This window comes from Podarcis cretensis (genome assembly GCF_951804945.1).
Source record: "Podarcis cretensis genome assembly, chromosome: 2".
Taxonomy (NCBI): Eukaryota; Metazoa; Chordata; class Lepidosauria; order Squamata; family Lacertidae; genus Podarcis; species Podarcis cretensis.
In genome coordinates this window covers 88703787-88725628 of record NC_137171.1, presented here as the reverse complement: position 1 = coordinate 88725628, position 21842 = coordinate 88703787, and the positions used below count along the sequence as shown (strand labels likewise).

The 21842-nt window shown below is 44.0% G+C and overlaps 1 protein-coding gene and 3 long non-coding RNA genes across 4 annotated transcripts in view; 1 reads left to right on the top strand and 3 right to left on the bottom strand.

Moving 5' to 3' along the window:
* Window positions 1-664: 664 nt before the first annotated feature.
* Window positions 665-9492, bottom strand: LOC307209495. The gene is made up of 3 exons (XR_013835613.1): window positions 8869-9492; window positions 7312-7411; window positions 665-3543 (listed from the first exon to the last, which is right to left on the bottom strand). It is a non-coding gene; the product is annotated as an uncharacterized lncRNA (long non-coding RNA).
* LOC307209491 lies at window positions 2849-13328 on the top strand. Its single transcript, XR_013835609.1, has 3 exons — window positions 2849-2891; window positions 3394-3595; window positions 13201-13328. It is a non-coding gene; the product is annotated as an uncharacterized lncRNA (long non-coding RNA).
* Window positions 13329-13471: 143 nt separating this feature from the next.
* Window positions 13472-21842, bottom strand: part of LOC307209499 — a 29064-nt gene continuing 20693 nt past the window's right edge. Inside the window, exon 2 of the long non-coding RNA XR_013835618.1 lies at window positions 13472-14439. This is a non-coding gene — a long non-coding RNA (uncharacterized lncRNA). The remainder of the gene's footprint in view (window positions 14440-21842) is intronic.
* Window positions 15854-19365, bottom strand: LSM3 (LSM3 homolog, U6 small nuclear RNA and mRNA degradation associated). The gene is made up of 4 exons (XM_079964605.1): window positions 19320-19365; window positions 18237-18347; window positions 16543-16638; window positions 15854-16223 (listed from the first exon to the last, which is right to left on the bottom strand). Exons 1-4 carry the CDS (start codon window positions 19338-19340, stop codon window positions 16143-16145), a joined length of 309 nt encoding a protein of 102 aa, XP_079820731.1. The 5' UTR covers window positions 19341-19365; the 3' UTR covers window positions 15854-16142.

Sequence of the window (21842 nt, the reverse complement as noted above, 5' to 3'; positions counted from 1 at the left end):
CATGCTTCTGAAAGAAGTTGGTTGTAACCATGGTTTTACAGGACTCATACAGAGGCTGAATTCTTTTAGGATTGGAAAAGGTGTGGGAGAGAGATGCTAAAAAAAATCCCACAGGTTTTAATCATATGTAAACTGACAAAGAGAGAGAGAGCAGGAACAAGCCTGAAGTGTCTAAATTGGGAGCTTCTGATCTTGTGGCAGGAGAGAAATGTACTGCTGAAAAGAAACATCTGGGATACATGTGGTGTGGGAATTGAGCCTCTTAGCCAGAAAATCTGAGCAATTTGATCTAACAGCTACTAATTCCAGTCTGTGGGACTGTTAAGAGGTTGAAGATGCTTTCTTCTCCTTGCCCGTTTTAGGATTTAAGGATGGGAAGAATGCTGCTGTTAATGCAACATTAAGTAGCTATTTCCAATAATGGTTTGGCTATTTGTTTTATCCCTGAAGGATGAGCTGATACCATCCTAGGCCAGAAACTATACAGATGCAGACTCAGTGAATATGTCACTGCTTTGAATTACTGCATAATGATTTGGTCAGTATAATGCTGCATACAATGGGATGCTAGAAGGAAAAAAACTCAGAGATAGAGCACATGCTTGACATGCAGAAGTTCCAGGTTCAATCCCCAGTATCTCCAGTTAAATGAACTTAAGCTCAGTTCCAACCATTTTCCCTTATGCATGCATAGAAAAGTCACATTATCAGTTTTTTAGCGCTTGTCTCTATAATAGACAGGCAGTGCCTGGAGGACTGAAGTGGGGCCAAGTAGGAGCCGGGGCCAAGTTTCATTGCTTCTGGCACCTTCCCATAATCTGGAGAACAAATTGTGACATATATGCTAATAGTACATAGATAATGCATCTAACCCTTGGGCTTGATTCCTATGGAGCGTAGCTCAGTGAGGGAGCACTTGTGTTGCACTGTAGAAGCTCCTGGGCCAAATCCTGGCATCGCCAGTTAAACAGAGAATCGGGCAGTGGGTGATGGGGAAGGCCTATGTGAGAGCAGCAGTGATGCACCATGAGTCAGAGGAGGCAACACTGCGACAGACGGACAAATAAGAGACAGCTTCCTATCTTCTTATCCAAGGACATCATGCAGTTTTTCTGTGCTTGATGAGCGTACACTTGATGATTAACAGGTGAATGGCATGAATTGACTTCCTTGAAAAGCAGCATGTTTATTTCTTTAGCGCATGCCATGTTTTCAAGCAGCGAGGTTCTCAAATCGGTTCACGAGAATAACAAAATTGAAATAATTAAAGCAGTATTTTTAAAATAGCAACTTGAAAATTACAACCACCAACAGAAAAAAAGACAGACAGAAAAACAGAAACAAAACAGTGGATAAAATCATGGCACTGCACCAGCACAGCAAAATGGTCAGGTAAAAACCAAACAGAAAAAAGCACACTATGGGCTGTATCCAAGTGCAAGATTCTTCCACTTGATTCTGGGCAATCTCCACCCTTAGCAGCTTGATAAGATGCAGCCGATAACGTTCAGAAAGCAGGGCTGGCCCAAGCCTTTTTTGCACCTGAAGTGAACCACAAAATGGCGCCATCCCCCAAGTCAGGGAAGATGATCAACATCATAAATGGGGGCGGGGGCAAATCATCCTTCCCTGCAGGCTGAAGTGGGGATCAAAGGTCGTGGGGGGCACTCTGAATCACGCTGGGTGGGCGCAGAGCTCAGGAGACCCAGAAGGCAGCCCCCACCAGAAGTCCCTTCTATTTGACAAGAGATCTCTGTGGAAATGACATGGTGGGGGGCTGCCTAGGAGGAGGCAGGTCTGGCCTCTGAGGAGCACTGCTACTGTGACAGTGGCGGCAGCAATGGGTGATATATTTCTCAGAGGCCAGAGCTGCTGCTCCTGTGGAACCTGCCACCTGAGGCAGTTGCCTCACCTTGCCTCCTGGGTGGGCCAGCCCCATCTGATAGTCTCCCACCCTGAGGAGAGGCTTTGGGGGAAGGAATTATATGGGGCTGCAAGGGGGAAGTAGGGAAGGGAAAGACTAGTTGCGTGAGCTGTCCTTTCCTTGTGCAACTCGACAAAATAACAGTGCCACACTGCATAACATTGCCGTGCCATGTGGCAATTTCAGAACTGATTTTGGTAAAGGCATCTATATATGATGCAGCTGTGTGTCGAACGCAGGCTCCTTTAAGTTCTTGTTGTTAGGTGCATTTTGAATGACCAACGTCACCATAATATTTGGATATCCATCAATATTTTTTATCGCTGACATACCAGATTCCAAAGAAGGCAAATCTCTGTATTTTGGAGCAATGTCAAAGAGAAGTCTAATCTACAGTGAGATAAAATGAGTGGTGTTGGACTTTGTTTATTGACGAACTGAACTTCAGCCAACAGGGTTAAATGACTACAACACTCTTTTGGCATTCACAAGACTTGGGTCTGTAGTTCACTCAGCTATTAACTAATCCTGCTTGGCATGGGTCATTCATTTACTCTGAACTGAAGTTACCAGCTTATTATGAAAAAAAAAACACCCACGTTATTCTCCCTAGTGTAAATATTGGACAAACTCTGGAAGGATAGCTGTGCTGGCCTGTGTGGCAGCAAAAAGATACAAAGGGGCAGCGCAGATATAAACCTCCCTCTCAACTGCTGCCCAAATACCTAGAACTTGCTTCTGGAATGTGACCTCTTTCACCTCTCACATAAGGCACTGACCTTAAGAGCAGTTAATGCAGTCCAGCATTCCTGTCTAATTTGGATGTGAACTCAGTGTTAAAATGCTGTTTCAAATCCTGGTTGAATGAGGAACCCTGGTTAGTATTAAGTGTGCTTCAGACTTGTGCTGGCCTTTTTCCTTCACCACAGTTAAGAGAGGAGTGGAGAATTTATGCAAGAACAAGAAGGTAAGCAGGTATATAGAAGTTTATATTGCACCCCATACCAGCCTTGTTGAAAAAGCAGCTAGAAAGATGAACAAGCACATGCCCTCAAGCTGGGCAACAGTCTTTGAGCTGTGACTCAAATGGAGCCAATATCACATTTGCCTCAGCCCAAGTTTCTCAGATTTACAGTGCAATTCTAACCATGCCCACTGAGCACTAAGTCCTATGGAATTAAATCGGGCTTGCTCGCAGGTAAGTAAGGCTAGGGTTGCAGTCTAACTCACAGGATGCTATAAGTGGACTGTGGCAGGTAAGCTGTGAGTGCACATGAAATGAGATGGAAGGTGCAGGGGGAGAAGAAGAGATAAGACAGGTTGGAAAGGCGATAATTAAAGATAACAGGAATGAAGTATGGGGAGTGACGTATATGCTTTGAAAGGGAGGAGAGAAGAGAGCTAAGCTGTAACTGAAGGAAAACAGAGTTCTTTCTTGGAAATGTAAAACTTTTATTACCTTCATTTAGGCCTTGGTGCCTTCCAGGCTTTGCCAGCAGTTACAACCGGGCATGAGAAAAGGTTGTGATGGATCAGCACGGTGCTTTTGAGATAACAGTGTAATCGTCACTCAGGACTCAGAACTTTGCAGATCAACAAGGCCACAGAAAACCCCAACCCTAGAGACCAAAGATGTCAATAACTTTAATCTCAGCAAGTTGAAACCGGCAGGTAAATGCTCTAAAACTGTAACCTATTAAATAGTAACAAGCTACAGTATTCATCTTCTTCCAAGTTACACAGAAAAAGAATCAGAGGGGGAAATGCAGTCGTTATCTGTTTCATGCTACAGTGGTACCTTGGGTTAAGAACTTAATTCGTTCTGGAGGTCCGTTCTTAACATGAAACTGTTCTTAACCTGAGGTACCACTTTAGCTAATGGGACCTCCCGCTGCTGCTGTGCCGCCACCATGCAATTTCTGTTCTCATCCTGAAGCAAAGTTCTTAACCCAAGGAACTATTTCTGGGTTAGCGAAGTCTGTAACCTGAAGTGTCTGTAACCCGAGGTACCACTGTACATGGTTTGTAATGTAGCTCCTCAAAGGAAGGTGGAATTAATATTCAAGCCCACCCCCCATGATGTTCACTTGTTTTTGAAACCTATATAGGCTGTGATTTGACAAACTGTTTTTATTTTTACTGTATTCACCATGCTACCTCCTGGGTTCCGCCCAAAGTGACTCACAACTCCATAACAATACATGAAATAAATTGGCTTAAACAATGATCAAGGAACTAGTCCACAGCAACATTTTCTCTATGATATGATTATAACCAGAGTGGAGTTACAACTCTCATATTCTAGAAAGCTATATATGGGCAATGGAAGCAGAAACGCCAATGGTGCTGCCTGGTCATATTTATGGGGCTTGAGTCTCTTCCATGATTATCTTTCCAACAGCAGTGTTCAAACGCTTCCTTCATCGCCATCTCTCTCCACAAAAGATTCCAAATTCTTTGGGAAGTCAATGAAAAGCTGCAACTCAAAGGGCAGGATCCATGAGAGCAAAGCACAGGCCCTTTCTCTAATAGGTTCCACTTGCAGACTCTGGAATCCCTGCTCATAGAATTCAAGCCTTATTTTGGAAGTTAAACTTGCAGGAAACAAGGCACTAGCAATAGCCCCACAAGTGCCTCTTTTCATGCTGAGACAAAGGCACTGGCTAACTCTCCTTCTCTCTCTGAAATGAAGCCTTTTAATTTCCCACTCTGGTTTCTGCCCCCCCCCCCCGACTCCATCTGTACAGTTTCCAGCAGCAACACAGGCGAGTGGCGCCTTCACAGGTGCACTCAAAGTTCAGGCTAGCTCCAAAGAGCAACTTTTAGAGGGGAATTAAGCAGTGCATTCTTTTCTGAGTAGCTAGAGATTGGCAATCAAGGCTGAACTTCGGAACAAAGATATTGTGCCTTCAGGATTTGGCAGAAGGAAGGAGTTGTGCTTTTTTTGAGACAAAGATCATTTTACCATAACATTCAACAATTGTGCTTATCTAGCCATGTAGATCAAGAGTGGCAATAATTAGAGATGGGGCCGGAATTTCTCAACTGGAGCAGTACTCTTTCTCCTGCCTCCCAGAGTTCAAGGGGTCAGGGATTTTGCTCCATTGACTGCAGAGGGGATGCAACAACTATGAAATCACATATATGGAGGGGGGGGAGCAAAGCTCTGTACAGCAGGCTGGCTAAGAAACGTGTTTCCCTTTGGGATGATCAACAGTCTATGACATAACAATCTTTCCAGTTTCCAAGCATTTCTGAGGACCGCTCTCTCCTCTGCATTCCCCCCCCCCACTAATACACAAGCTTTTAGTACTCAGGCTTGCTTTCAAAACTTTACTCGGTAATAAATAAATTTACCCATACAGAAGTGTAACATCACATGAGGAGTGTTGTGGTAGGTTGTGTCATGTTAGGTTGTATTAGGGGGGAAAGCACATGTACAGTGGGGCCTTTGGGCTTGCCGATCAGAAGGTCGGCGGTTCGAATCCCCGCGACGAGGTGAGCTCCCGTTGCTCGGTCCCTGCTCCTGCCAACCTAGCAGTTCGAAAGCACGTCAAAGTGCAAGTAGATCAATAGGTACCGCTCTGGCGGGAAGGTAAACGGCGTTTCTGTGGGCTGCTCTGGTTCGCCAGAAGCAGCTTAGTCATGCTGGCCACATGACCCAGAAGCTGTACGCCTTCTCCCTCGGCCAGTAAAGAGAGATGAGCACCAGAGTCGTCCACAACTGGACCTAACGGTCAGGGGTCCCTTTATCTTTACAGTGGGGCCATCCTAGGACAGCAGCACTGCAGAATTCCTGTGGGAAACCAGAAAGCAGGACCCTGTGGTTTCCAGCAACCGCTATTCAAAAACATTACTGCTACCAGTCTTCTCTGTGATGGAAGACACCCCTCTGGAGAAATGTGGGGAGAAATCACAGAACTGTAGAGTTGGAAAGGACCATGAGGGTCATGTGGCCCAAGCCGCTGCAATGCAGGAATCTGGGGGGGGGGGGAGGTCTTGAAGGCACAAATCTGAGAGTCTAATCCTCTACTGTCCCTCATGTCCCTAATGTGCTGCACGGAGGGTTTCCGTCCGACACATCTGGAAGGAGATGTGGTGAGGAGACTGCATCAGGTGGCCACCGCAGCGCTTGAAAAGACCACAGCGATTCTTTCCATTTGCGCTTTGGTTTTTAGCAGAGTGCTGCTCAAAAAACATATCCTGATACGCTGATGCATATGACGAGCGGAAAAGGCAAACCCCAAAGGAAGTAACAGCGTGGTTATTTTAAAAAGCAAGAAAGGAACTGCGTCTTTTTTCAGTTTAAGAAGCTGTACTCCTTGCTCTGCTTAGATGCAACTTAAAACTGGCATGCGTTTAAATCGATTAACAAATGTACAGGACGTTGAGTCACGACGCAAGGTTGTGCGACCATGACTCTCCCCTGGGGTTTGTGCACAATGCAAGGTTCTAAAGTGAGAAAGTAAAGAGGGCTAAAACGGATAGAAATCTTGGGAAGAAGAAAGGCATCAATACGCACACACACACACACACACAATTGCCCATAAAAGTCTACCCACGTATATGGGTCCTGGCAGCATGAATGCACCAAGAACTTCTTGTCCTTAATTCAGTCTTCCAAATCCCATTAATTAGCAAAGCCTCTTATTTGTAAAGAAAACTACATTCTTAAAAAAAAGAAAGAAAACAACACAGAATCCATTGAGGAGATGATGTCATTGCCAGAGTGATTTGTCAGTTGTTCTAGAGAAGAACCACCCAAAGCCAAGAAAGGCACAAAGGGGGGAAACTGTGGGAGAAAGACAGCTTGAGCCAGATGAAACCTGACCCAGGGAAGCCTTGGAAAATAACTGCCCTGAAAAAGCAGGAGGCTTTGGATGTTTCTGCAAGCTCAGATCGAGGGGGAGAGAGCAAACGAGGGCATAGATCCTGGGTGGAAGGCTAGGGTGGCGGCAATGTGGACACTGCTGCAGTGAGTGCTTTTTTTCTGAGGGTACTCAAGGGTACACAGTACCAGCACCTCCCTCCTCCCCAAAAAATGTTAAAAGTGTAGCACTCGACTGGTGCACTCAGTTGGTTAGAGCATGGTGCTGATATCGCCAAGGTTGCAGGTTCAATCCCTGTAAGGGACAGGTGTATATTCCTGCATTGCAGGGGGTGGAACTAAATGAGCCCTAGGGTCCCTTCCAACTGTACGATTCTGTGAAATCTATGCTTTGTGACTCTTCCCTCTCTCTGGATTGCCCCCCCCACCCGCCCCGTTTGTGAGTCTGTGTAATGCATGGAGCCCAGGCGAATGGGAGAGGAAGAAAGAGAAATGAGTTACTGTGGCAGGGAAAGAAGTTCCACTCAATAATAACAACATTCAAAATACACTACCTTACCTTGCTATATGACATGGCTATCTCTGTCCAATCCACCTGTAAGAAGGCCCCTCCTTCCATCCAGACTCTATTTGCAACTTTACAGGTGTCTCTGGCCCGCCTGCAGGAGAGTGGGAGGTTGGTGGTATGGTAGACTGGTTGCCCTTGTGGCTAATTTTGTAGATTTGGCACTGTGTTTCCTGGACTTCTAGGTGCACAGCTCTGGCTTTCTGTGGTCCTCAGTTATGGATAAACAGACAGGCTCTCCCACAGCCAACCAGATGCAATATTATTCTTGTGTTTAAGAAAGGTCCCTGAGCCTGGTTGTATTTAATGTTAAAGAAAAAGTGCTTGAGAAGCTTGGAAACCCACCCACTGGCACAGGTTTGCTGCTGAGAATTGCCCCTGCCTGGCTGCTATTTGCCCTTGAAAATGCCGCTCACAGTAAACAGCATTTTGGGCAGGGAGCAGCAAGGAAGGACCTATTCTCTATAGAAAGCAGAATCAGGAGCATGCGCCTGATATCTATCTATCTATCTCTCTCTCTCTCTCTCTCTCTCTCTCACTCACACACACACACACACACACACACACACTGGAAAAGCTTTTCCTCCAAACTAAAACCAACCTGGTTAAAAAGCATGCTTGTTTAAACACAAAATTAATCCCAGGTGTAGTAGGGCCCCTTCATTTCTTGATAATGTTCCTCCTAATAATTTCTATTGCTGGTCTTTGGCCTTCCTCCACTTTCTGAAGTATATCTGCATCTCAGTTTTCATTCTTTCTGCCTTCTCCACTTAATGCCTACTCTGCCTTATCTTCCTTCCCCAGCCATTTCCCAGCTTCCACACTCAAACTTATCCTCTCCGCGGTCTGTTGTAGGAATAGGCATTACACTGCCCCTTTTGTTTTCTAGGCATTCAAAAGGAGCCCGTTCCCCCTTGCCCATATGATTCCAATTCCATGTCCATAATGTCATGGGGCAAACGTAGGGGATCCACACCATGTATTCTGCAAAGAATCCTGGAAACTGTAGTTTATCCCTCACTGAACCACAAGCCTTGCACCTTTCACAAACTACAGTTCCCAGGATTCTTTGGGGATTCTAATGTGGATTAAATATCTCTAATACACATTCAATGTACGGTATGCGCTGTAACCACTATTGATCAAGGTTCCGGCACACTGACAGCCATGCTAAGGAGCAGCCTGCCTGTCTCAGGGCTGCGCACTCTTTTGCCATTGCTCAGCACTTGTCACAACTCCTCCCCACCCCACTCTTCAGACAGTTGAATTAAGCTTAATTGGGGCTCTCTGCTATTGAAGCTAAGCGTGGGTTCACATATATGTTTACATCTTCCTCTCCTACCAGCCGTTTTCCCTTCAGACCAGGTTGGATGGGCTGATCACAGATTTCTGTCCTCAAGGCTCCTAGCAGCAGCTTTCTGCAGTGTTTATGCGTGGGCATTACCCTGTGCCGCTCCACTAAAGTGCACCGCAAGTTGCCACAGAGGATTTCACAATGCGGTTGAGAACATGAGCCCCCTTTGCGTTCCGCGCATCAGAGCTTTCACTCACATCCCACATGATCCAAAGCCAATTCCAAAGCTATGCTTGAAGATTAGACAGCAGTTGCAGCCCACAAGACCTCGCCTGAGCCTCGTCATGCTTTTCAACTCCTCCGGCTCCGCTGAAGTGTAGAACAGGCAGACTGCGCTTCACGCTAGGAGAGCGGCCTGCTGCTTGCAAGCTTTGTGCAACATTGCCATCTGGTGAACACAGTGCTGCACCGCAGTGATGCATTACCACCAGGAAGCACTGCAGGCCACAGGTGTGCGCCAACCACAAAATTCAGTTCAAAGCAATTAGGAAAACAGCCCACCTCAGTCTGAAGCGCTTTATGGGCTGCCCAGCCCTGTTCAGCTGAGGGGCTGCCCAAGTCTTCTCCACAAGCCATGGGAAATTTACAACCTCCTGGGAAAGTTAAAAACAGCTATCACCTTGTTTCCTTTTCAGGTGGATGAAATTTGCAGGCATATTATCCCTTCTGGAGTGGTTAAGGCCTCCCCAATTGCAGACAAATAGGTTCAGAAACTTTTGTGCTATGCATGGTAAACCTTTTTTTTTTTTTTTAAGAAGACAGCTAAATCTTTAATTTTGATAGAATTGACTGAAATTTGCAGGCAATGGCACCCTTCCTTTGGGTCTGAATCCTGCCAGGTTTCAGGAGGAAAGCTGCAGTGGGGAGGTATTCCTGTGAGGTGACACTCTGGTTGAAAATAGCACCCAATACAAAACTATTAGCTGTACAGTGGCGTAGCGTAGGGGGTGCAGGGGGGGCCGGCCGCACCGGGCGCAACATCTGGGGGGGGGGCGCTCACACTAGCAGCTCTCTGCCCCTACTAAAATCCACGGGCTAGGGGGCGCAAATTACTTGCCTTGCCCCGGATGCTGACAACCCACACTACGCCACTGTAGCTGTACAAACCATCAGTGATTTGCTGATAATTTGGGGGCCTCTGCTTAATAACAAAAACAGGCATAACCAGGATCCTCCTATTTTTAGGTCTCTAACCTTTATATTATCAGAAACAAAAGATGAACCACAGAGAACTGAATAATCTAAAGCAGTGTTTTTTTTCTGTCTGCGTTTTCTTTGATGATTTTTAGGGTCCACGATACCTCCCCCCTTCCCCATCCTCACTACTACTTGAAATTAGGCCAATGGCCACATGTACCCCTTAGGTCAGAGACAGATTTAAGGGAGCATGAGTGGTTTGGTTGCACTGGGTGCCAAGCTGAGATGGCGCTGAAGGGGCCTCTACAACTATGATGTAGGATGGAAGGCAAGAGGCAGGGGACACTGAATTTGAGCACTGCTAAAATTTGAGACCTCAAGGTCCGCCACTGCGTAGGCTGTCGGTTTCGCATCCCCGCCTTCAAGTACATGTCGGCTCTTAGTGTTGGTGCCACAGAATATTGGCTAAGAATGTCATCTGGGAAGGACCCAGTGCAAGTCCCACTCTGCCCTAGACAAACTAGGCATCTCTGCCAATGCTTCAGCCCATCTATTGTAAGTACAGGGTTAAAAAAATACCTTACAAACTTGTTGGAAGGATTACTGAGATACTCTATGCGGAGGATTTATATAATTATATAATCCATTCCAAAATGTTCTAAATGATCATTATGCTGGTTGTCCACACAGTAGCCAAAACCGGGCACTGCTGGAAACAAGCTACCCGCAGAAATCAAAGCATCCCTTATAGAAGAGTGCAGGTCAAGGCTGAGACAAACAGAAAATCAGAACAAGGTTAGATTTGCCCATGAGCAAACTGCTGCAGTATTCTTTTGGCTTTCACCTGCATATCTAATTCATCTAATGCCAGAGTACATAGGCATAACTATGGGATTAATAGCATCTGCTTCGTTATCTAAATGAGGTTTCTGAGGGTTAATTGATTTTTGAAAACATGCCCTCCCGAGGGTCTAACCAACACTTTGGAATATCCAAAGACAGACTCCATCTAATCTATGCTCAGAGTAGCACTTGCTACATCAGGGCTTTGGAGGAAATTAGGATGCGCCTGCAGATATTAGTGTGTTAATACAATAATGATTTATTATGCAAATTGAAGCATGGGTGTACAGCTGCATTTGTGGTTTTTTAAAAAAAAATCAAGCTCTTGAATTTTACTCTCAAAAAAGCTTGCAGAAATTACCGTATTTTTCGCTCTATAACACGCACCAGACCATAACACGCACGTAGTTTTTAGAGGAGGAAAACAAGAGGAAAAAAATTCTAAACGAAACAGTGGATGTATGATTTTTGTGGTTCATGCTGTGGCCACAGACATGTGATCTGACAGTGAGTTTGGAGTAGCCCAATGCAAAAATCCTGAGGATCCATGCTTTGTAATGTTTTTGCACCACTGTGGCCCCAGGCAACAGTGGGTGCATGATTTTTTTGGTGCAAGATGTAGCCATGGACATGCTATGTGATCTGATGGTGAATTTGGGGTGACCCAGTGCAAAAATCCTGAGGATCCATGTGGATCCGTGCTTTGTAACCACGTTTTAAGTGGGGAGGGAAGGAAAAGCACTCAAGGGACAAGGAGCACGTGTGGGGTATGCGGAGAAGGATGCTGCATGCAGAACAGGGGTTTAAGGGGAGAAGAAGCACGCGTGGGGTGGGTGGAGAAGGATGCTGCTAATAATGAAGAAGAGGAGTATAAAGGGAGAAGGCTCCTCTCCTCTCCCACTTTTCTCCTTTAAAGCAAGCAGGCTCTGCTTTTCTCCCTCCTCCCTGCTCATCCCCGGCTTAGTGAGCTGAAAAACTTTGCTGCTATTTAGCGAGTGGGGAGGAGAGAGAGACAGAGAGCCTGCTTGCTTTAAAGGAGCAAAGCGGGAGAGGAGAGGAGCCGCTTACATGGCTCTTCTCACGCTTTGCTGTTTCAAAGTGAGCCACAGAGGAGGGAAGGAAGGGGAACCATGGATCCTCTGCTCACGACTGCAGCAGATCCCCCCCCCCCACCCATAGGCATTCGCTCCATAACACGCACAGACATTTCCCCTTACTTTCTAGGAGGAAAAAAGTGAGTGTTATGGTGCAAAAAATACGGTAGTTTGCTGTTTATTAGTTTCCAGGTTTTGGTTCTCTTGGGAAAACTAAGATACCTTCATGAGAAACCTAAATAGTAAAGAAACAAAGTGGATAGTATTCACCTTCTTTTTGAGAAGCCATTGCTCCAAAGGGCTCAAGAACAGCCTTTCCCAGCATGCTCTTGGGTGCTTATAGAGATGTCAGAGACCATCTACAATTGAACAATGGCCCCTGCCCCCAACATTCATGGCCTGGATCACCAGCCATTTCTGTGTTAATGCCAACTTATTACTCATGATTATTTGACGGCATCACAGTCTCTCAATGGGGCGGGTTAGTCACTCTGTTGGTCTAATCCAAGATGACTGAATGAGCCAAACGGGAATCAAAACTCAAGTTCTCTCTCTCTCTCCCCCCTCCCTCGAATACAAATCCAACATACTAACCATTCCACCACAGACTCTAGTGCGAATACTCTGAATCAAAGCGGCAACTAACTGGGTTTTTCCACACATGAAATTTGGCCATATAATCTTCACTAAGAATCAAAGCGGCAACTAACTGGGTTTTTCCACACATGAAATTTGGCCATATAATCTTCACTAAGAATAGCTGACATAGTAGATGAAGTGTACATCTTTTATTATATGAAGCAGCTGTTTGGAAGTTTTCCAGAGTTTTGAGCTAAGCTGGCTCTTCGGTAGCACAGCTGTTGAGAAAATTTGCTGTTGCAGTATATTCACTTAATAGAGGGCCCAAACCACCGTTAAGAGCTTCCACACCTTGTTGATTCCTGTGTGCAAGTGAAGCAGCTCTAGTGAGGTAATTTAGACTCAAGAACCTCCTCTTTTCCATATGCATGAAAATTGTGTCCAGCTGCATCTTACATGTTCAACACACATCCTTCAGGAGCTGTTTAATACAAATCTGTCATATTACTCAATCAGATTAGTTACTTCAAGCATCTCTGCAGATTGGATGCAATTGCACCTTTGTGGTTACACAATATATACAGCCAAATCTTATGTTTGAGCCCTTGGCGGACCACAGGTGTTTCATCACTGCCCTAGAAGTATGCAGCCCTGGACAAAAATCAGGTTAGTAACCCCTGATGAAAAGGTAGAGCTATATTATGAAACTGAGTTCAATTTGAGAATGTCAGAGTGAAGTCATGATCTTTTGGATAGACATTTCAAGTAATTTGTGTTCAGCAGGTCTTTTTTTTTTGGGGGGGGTAGGGGGATTACTCTAAGTAGCCCTTATTTCCAAGGCTGATAACTAAGACAATGTTACCCTTTTCATTTCAGCAGCCACAGAACAAAGGATGTACCCTGAAGATCCATTTCAACCCCACTCAAAGTACTGGACTGCTGGTGCTGCCTTACTGTACAAGCACTGTGATGAATCAGAAGGCCAATCCTTGTAGTTAGGCAGCATTAACAAAAACCTCCAAATATTTGAGAGCTATGAAATTCATTGGGAAACGGATCCCCCACATGCCTTTTAGTTTCTTCTTCCTCCTACCCCCACTTCCCCCAAGGAATCAGTATGCAACTGGGGACATGAAGAGTAATACTATCCCAGGCAACGTAACATTTAATAAAGCTGATAAAGTATAATGGTACTTAACCAGGATTCTTTTCTTAACAAAGCCACTGGTATTGAGAAACATTTGGTTCTTTAAGCATTACTATTCAGCATGTTGCAACTACCCACTTAGGACTGCACATTATGAACCTTTCATTAGAAACAAAATGACTTAATTTGATGAAAATACTTGGGTCTCATAGTACATTGTGTTAAATTACCGATAACTATCAAGCAAGTCACATTACTGATTAAGTGAGATCTTAATGCAGGCAGCACCATCTAGTGTTCAGTGAAGATTTGCTGAGCTGCAAAGGCAGAAGCCATATAATGTCATAGGCAAAGAATGAAAGTGACTTTTCATGGTGCTAGAATCTGTGGGAAATGAAAGCACATATTGCCAGATGCCAAAAAGGATACACTTAACAAGCCAATATTAAAAAGTTAAGTGATCATAGCGCCAATTAGCAACTGCTGTATCAAGTCAAGCCATTTCATTATATGAAAGCTTCTAACATACTTGCTTTGTTTCAACTGCTTGCAACCCATATTTTTACCAAGCTAGGGCTCTTCCGCACTGGAGTGGGTGGAATGCAGGTGGTGCTGTGGTCCAAACTATGAAGCCTCTTGGGCTTGCCAATCAGAAAGTCGGCAGTTTGAATCCACAGGGTGAGCTCCCGTTGCTCGGTCCCAGCTCCTGCCAACCTAGCAGTTCAAAAGCACGCCAAAAAGTGCAAGTAGATAAAAAGGTACCACTCCGGCAGGAAGGTAAACAGTGTTTCCGTGTACTGCTCTGGTTTCGGTGTTCCGCTGCGCCAGAAGTGGCTTAGTCATGCTGGCCACATGACCCGGAAAAACTGTCTGCAGACAAATGCCGGCTCCCTCAGCTTGTAAAGCAAGATGAGCGCCACAACCCCAGAGTCGTCTGCAACTGGACTTAACTGTCAGGGGTCCTTTACCTTTACCTTTTTTAGCCACATAACACCCTCTTGGCAGCCTGCATGCACACACACACACTAAATTTGTTTTAATAATTCAAAATAAAATTACATGTTTTCTGACTGTGGATGCACTGAGTGTGGGTTTTACATGTTTGGTGACATTTCTCTAGTGTCATCTTTTCCCACACCACCTACTCCCTGTTTCCTTCACCCCAAGGGAAAGGATGGCGCCTGCCCTTTTCCACCAGCTGTTGCTGAAGGCACATTCACAACATTGGGATTTTATTAATAGCTCTTTTGCACAGAACTGCTCTTGCATGAGACCAGCTGTACGAAAAATTAAAACTACCCTTGCAACTACAGAAGATAGGAAATGAAAAGGGGAAGAAAGGAAGTGGAAGCATTTCATGCTAGCAACTCCAAATATTTTCTGGAGTGAGGCCATCATCTTTTTGTGCAAATATGGTATTAGAAAACTTTTTAAAAGGTGCATTCAGAGAAATCAACTCATACCTACACACATACCCACACCGGACTTTAGGCCCCCTGGTTTTGAGCAACACACTCCACCCACCCCCCTTTTTGTGAAAGTCTGGTATATTAGGAAACTTCTATTTAAAAAAGAAATAAAACAAAGTTACACACACAGCTAAACAAATACCTGGGTGCAAGCTCATAACAGACTTCAGGATTCCAGCACTTATGGTGAAGGAGGAAGTCTTAGCACAAATATCCCATCAAGCACACCCCAGTAGTGTGGATGGGATACATTGAGAAAGATTCTGGAAGTATAAAATTGAAAGTGTTAATGTGTGGATGAAGGTGCCCAAAGCACATGTGGAAACAGGGACTTGTATACAGATGAATGACCAAATGTGGACACAGTGCAAATGTAACTGTGGGTGATGAGACAATGACAGTTTCTTGGACTCGGGGGTCCACTTCCCCACTAAGTTTTGCATAGGTTCACAACAATCAGGTTTGGATGGTCTTTCAGAATTAAGGGCAGAATCTTAATGTTTAAGGGTATCAAGAAGACAGTGTCCAGAGGTCCAACATTTTCTAAACGATGACCATTTTTTCCCATGGTTTCAGCCAACCCTCAGTGGAGGAGCTACAAGTACAACTCCATCTCCTCGGACAAACAGCATCGGAATATTCCTTTTGGTAGACTGTGAATGAAAAAAAGCAGTACAGGCTACATCCAGTGAGAATGCAACTTAGAACTCTTCCTCAAAAGGTTACCATTATTGAAGCATACACACTTCATGCATGTAGGCCACTCAAGTCATTGGAATAGCATGGTGTAAACAGAAAATACTCAGTGCAATCCTGTCTCATTTGTACCAGATACTGTCAGTGGTAACCAAGCAAATAATGCAGCAATAACGAGACACATGTTAAATGGGAAAAGTGCTTATAAACACATACATACAAAAAAACCCAAACAGATTTATTTCTTTAAAAAAAGATCAGCGGCCACAAGCGCAACTAAAATTGTTATATCCACTGATTTGAAACATAACGACACCTGCACTTAAGTTATTTCAGAAAAAAACCCTTATATCAACTTATATGCCAAATGATCTTACGCCTTCACAACAATCAGGTTTGGATGGTCTTTCAGAATTAAGGGCAGAATCTTAATGTTTAAGGGTATCAAGAAGACAGTGTCCAGAGGTCCAACATTTTCTAAACGATGACCATTTTTTCCCATGGTTTCAGCCAACCCTCAGTGGAGGAGCTACAAGTACAACTCCATCTCCTCGGACAAACAGCATCGGAATATTCCTTTTGGTAGACTGTGAATGAAAAAAAGCAGTACAGGCTACATCCAGTGAGAATGTAAAAATAGTTGCAAAGATTAGCATAATTATATAAATTCATATGGTACAAGAATCACATTTTGGGGGAATGAATCTATATTTAAGTGTCCTACTTTTACAATGAAGTAATCACTATGGTTAAAACAATGCTTTACTCTGGTTAAAATTTACTTAATGTTATAAGTCAAGTAGGTATACTGATCTCATAAGCAAAAAATATTTAATTTATATTCATCTAGACATCATTGCATATCTGAAAGAGCATTTGGAGCTTTAAGTATTAACAAGTTCTTACTTTATAAATCTCTTCATAGGTTTCTTCATCAATTTCTATTGTTGTCACAGTCTCCTCAACATCACCCAAAATCATATTTAAGTGCTGGTCATAAGCCTGTGGAAGCGAGAGTAGTTTAGATATGTTTAATTTTTGTGCTTGTGGCAGTATATTTCTTAAACATTGTAGCTCAAATACACAGATCTGAAAACTTCTGCTACTAGTATTTTGGATTATATCTAATGTTAGACCTACTCACAAATTCAGGGACCACTAGGGGCACATCAGAAGATGGCTGACAATAACATCTCTCCGACCCACACGAGGTAAATTGGAGGCTGTGATGGGAGTAAATAGCCTCCCTACCCCCCCCCCCCCAGGATTGTGGTAGGGGACTGCCCTTGCCTGCTGTGCCCTATACCACCCCCGAATTAGTGGGGATGGGGGCACTAGACACAATGCCCTCCTGTGGGATTTCGGCCTCCTGGACGCCGTCTCTGATCCGCGCCACTAGCTGCAAGAACTTCAAAAGAAACAATTTGGATGAAGCGAATGCACATATCTCAAGGAAGAAGGGGGAGTAAAGACTGCTAACAGAAGAGATCTCTGATAAAACAAGACGCGTCGGAGGAACAAGTATAAATCATGAGAAGATACGCCAAGACTCGGTATGGCAAAGGGACTGATGGGGGAGGGGGAAAAAACTTTCCTTTCTTTCTCTTATGTGATTAAACAAGAATCCCCCTCCCTCACAAGTCAGAAATGTCGTTTTAAGGACTTAAGCTGTGGATTTAAGGCTGTGTGGAGATAAACTTTCGAACCAAAGCATGTTTTAAGAAGAGCGTGGAATGTATAAGGGCTTTGGAATAACGCAGTTAAAAATTCCGTCGCCATATTGGGAAGTTCTGTTGGAGGACTTAAGTCTGAGAGGAGAAATAGAGAAATAGAGCTGTTTTTATATTGTGGGTGAAACTCCTCAGTGGGACTTAAGAACGACAGTTCTGTAATTAATGATGGAAAGAGCGCTGTTATCTATGAAGGTGATGATATATGGAAACCATCTCGATTTGAGGATTGGAAGAACGGAAAAATTCACACAGGATTATTATTGGTGTTTATCGGCTTAAGGAGACTATCAGAAGAGATCATAAAGAAAAAAGAGAAAATATATGAACAAGATGTGATGTGGAAACAGCAAGATAAGACTGGATAGAATTATGAACTTTGTTTGGACTGATTTGGACATTAACGCAGTGGCAAGAAGATGATCAGAATCCCCCTTCGGATCTTGAAATATGGGTTCCCTCAACAAAATTTAAAATTCGGCTTTGTAATTTGGAATTTATGTGATGTGATTTGATTTGATTTGATTGGCCGGTTAATAAAAATTATTTTTTTAAAAAATTAACCTACTCAGAAATTAATAAACATTACTAATTTTAATCCATTAATTTCAGTGCATCTACTCTGAGTGTAACTTTGCTGGATATAAGCATTTGTTTCTATATTTCTTCAATTTGAACAAATATGGAATTGCTTGATCCAACATCTATAAAACTATAACAATTTATTCATACAACTGTAACAGCACTGCTCCATTCTTATATTTACTTATACATTGTTTCATAAATATACCATTATAACTTAACATCTCCCAAAACACATTTTCATGGTTCTGTTAACAAGCACCCCCATTTCTATATAGCTTTACTTACATGTAATCTGCCTCGAAGTTCTCGGTCATTTCTCATTTTTACATAAATTCGTTCATCAAGACTGAGTCTGATGAGATCCAAGGGCTCTTCTACAGTATTTGTGGTTTGTTGCTATAAGAGAAAAGTGTTTGTGTTTTTTTTAATACAGTTGATAAAACGTTGGATACAATTTATTCCAAGGAAAAACTCCACTGAGATTAGTATTAGATGATATTTGCTCCGTATTGTTTATTGTTCAATTATTCAACCTTACTGAAATGTCTAAACTCAAGTACAAGAGCAGAGAGAATTAAAAGCTACCTGTTTGCACTCTTCAAAATGACTGACAAATAGTGAATTGCAAATCCCTCCTAGGCTATTCAGGCTATATAGTAGTTGCTACAGAGTTAGGAGAATTTAAGGCTATCTGTGAGATATCAGGAAACAGTCAACTAGTTATGATACCCTTTCTAATATCCCGGGCTCACCAGTTTAAACTGTTCCAATAACAAAGAATCAATAACAGATTGTTCATAGTCACTTTTCTCGGACTAGGTAGCAAGAATAATGCGCATAATGTCCTCACTTGGTGACATCTGATGATAAACTTTTATTTTGTGGGTGTGTTTTTTTATTAAAAATAATAATCCAAAGATAGCAGCAAAGTTTAACTATGCACGGCAGTGCCAATGAAAACAGCATGAAGAAGTGGAAACGAAGGAAGAATAAAGCAGAGGCCCTTCAGACCACAACTTTGTAGCTACCAGGAGAGAACTACGAAAACATGTAATATTTTAGGGACTTATTGTTGTTTATTTATACCCCGCCCCCTCCTGGGTTTCCCAGGAGGGACAGGCGGGCAAAGGTCAACTTTACCGTTATTACGCTCTGAGAAATAAGCGAAATAACAAAAAAAGAGAAGATGAACCGCGCAGTCCGGACGTCGCCCTCGCTACTGGGAGCAGAAACCTGCGTCCAACTAGCGACCCACCTCGGCAGGCTAAGCCAGGCCAGACACCCACCACCTCAGAGCACAACGGCGACACCTCACGGGTCCCGCCGACCCCTCAAGGGCGACCCTCCCACGGCTGCAGCATCACCCACCTGGTCCACCTCGTCCGCCATTTTTTCAAAGCCAACTCCAGCCTCTTCTCGCGAGACTTTATGCAGCAATTGACGCAGGCGAGCGCTCACGCACAAGCGATAAGTATAGACTTACTGTAGACATACATGCAGCACTTCAGATTCCGGGTCAACTCAGCACCATTTTATTTTTGCTCTCTCCCCCCCTCCCATGCCTGCCTCAGAAACAAGCGCGAACAATGAAAAGTGTAAGGATTTCAGCTTAGCTGTGGTCGGACGGCGAGCGAGCCCCCACCCTCTATTCAAAAGATGGCAGGCAAATACAGGTGTGTGTGTGTGTGTATACATATAAAAGATGGCAGGCAAATACAGGTGTGTGTGTGTGTATATATATATATATATATATATATATATATATACACACACACACACACGTGTATTTGCCTGCCATCTTTTATATATATAAAAGCTACATATATACACACACACACACGTGTATTTGCCTGCCATCTTTTATATATATAAAAGCTACTACCAAGACGTTAATAATCTCATGCATTCTATTATTTTCCTATCTCTACCAGAGCCTTATGTTCCCCACCCCCTCAGACGACGATAGCTGCGCGTGCACACTTCTGCCGCAAAGCTCGGAGAAGCCCTGCGATTGGCCGCATCTGGAGCGCGTGCTTGCTGATTGCGACGCGGTGGTTATTTACTTCGCCTTCACATGGAGCTGATTTAGTCGGGTGCGCTCAGGTGCGAGCGAGCCATCGCTGATCAGCAGCAGCAAACAGAATGGGTGTATCATCTCTCTCAAACACTCAAGGCGAAAGGAAAAGCTGCAGTTCAGTGCACAGCTTTGCATGCAAAAGGTCCCAGGGAGAGCATGTTAGACAAATTCACGAAAGAGAATAGGTCTACGCTGGCCTCCGCAGTTGGAGGCAGCATTGCTTCCAAATACCATTTTCTGGGAACCATAGGAGGGGAGAGTGCGCTTCATGTTGTTGTTATTAATATTATTAATATTATTATTATTTATTAAATTTGTATACTACCCGTTATCCAAAGATCTCAGGGTGGTTCACAGCACAAAAATACAAAATAACACAAAATGCCTAACGAGAACAAGAACAAACCAAACCAAAAACCTCCCCTACCCACAAACATAAAAGGTAATAACAGAATGTTGTGCTCAGGTCCAGCTTGGGAGCTTTCCACCGTGGTTGGCCACTGGCTTGATCCAGGATGGCTGCTGTTAGGTTCTTATCTCCAGATATCGCTGAGAAACTCTGGAGAGCTCTGCCTGCCAGTCAGAGCTAGCTGGACTGGCAATCTGACTCAGTAATACAGGCAGCGTCCTGTCTTGGTGCTTTGCTTCTTTGGTTTTCCTTGACTAAGCTGAATGTGTGATCTGGCTTCAGTGAACAGCTCTGAGTTTGAAGCGAGGTGATGTGGTGTTATCAGTGCTTTCCCCCCTAGAAAAATAGGTGCTGGTATTCACTGTGAAGTTGTTACATACATTTTAACAACAAAAAAGAGGTGCCAGTACAGCATACCCTTGAGCACCACCTGAAAAGAAGCACTGGGTGTTATAAATATGACAGCCCATTCACATAAACAAGTCATCCTTGCAGTCTAGTGATGAATATGTAAGTGTGTTGTAGGCCCTGGACAGATTTATGACAGATGCCATCTTCCAGGAAGAACACAAGCATGTCACAGGAATGTAGGAAACTGCCTTATATTGCACCAAGTGAGACCATTATCTAGCTTGGCATTTTCAACATTCACCAGCAATGGCTGTCCAGCAGTTTTTTTCAGTCCTACCTGGGATCTTCTACATCCAAAGCAGTTGCTCTGCCGCTCGTCACACGTCTGCATGTTGCCTACCACCCTGTGTGGCTTGAAAACTTGTAAGCACTGGAGGAAACAAAACTAGCGATGTTGGCATCACAGAATTAGCTTCATCTTTGTAAGCTCGCCTTACAATTCAATCTCCAGCTTCTTTACTCGGAAATAAGTCCAATGGAACTCAGTGCGGCTTCCTCCCTAGAAAGTGAATTTAGGATTGGGTGGTTACAATCCTACACACACATACTTTCTGAGCAGACATGTATAAGATTGTGTTTTATTTCACAAACTAAAATAAAGGGAGTACGCTGATGCCAAATTTCTTCTCCCAAGCCTGAAATCCATAACACTGCAATCCTAAGACCACTCACTTGGCAGCAAACCCTGTCAAACTCAGTGGGACTTACAGTAAAGGTAAAGGGTAAAGGGACCCCTGACCATTAGGTCCAGTCGTGGCTGACTCTGGGGTTGTGGCGCTCATCTCGCTTTATTGGCCGAGGGAGCCAGCGTACAGCTTCTAGGTCATGTGACCAGCATGACTAAGCCGCTTCTGGCGAACCAGAGCAGCGCACGGAAACACCGTTTACCATCCCGCCGGAATGGTACCTATTTATCTACTTGCACTTTGACGTGCTTTCAAACTGCTAGGTTGGCAGGAGCAGGGACCGAATGGGAGCTCACCCCGTAGCAGGG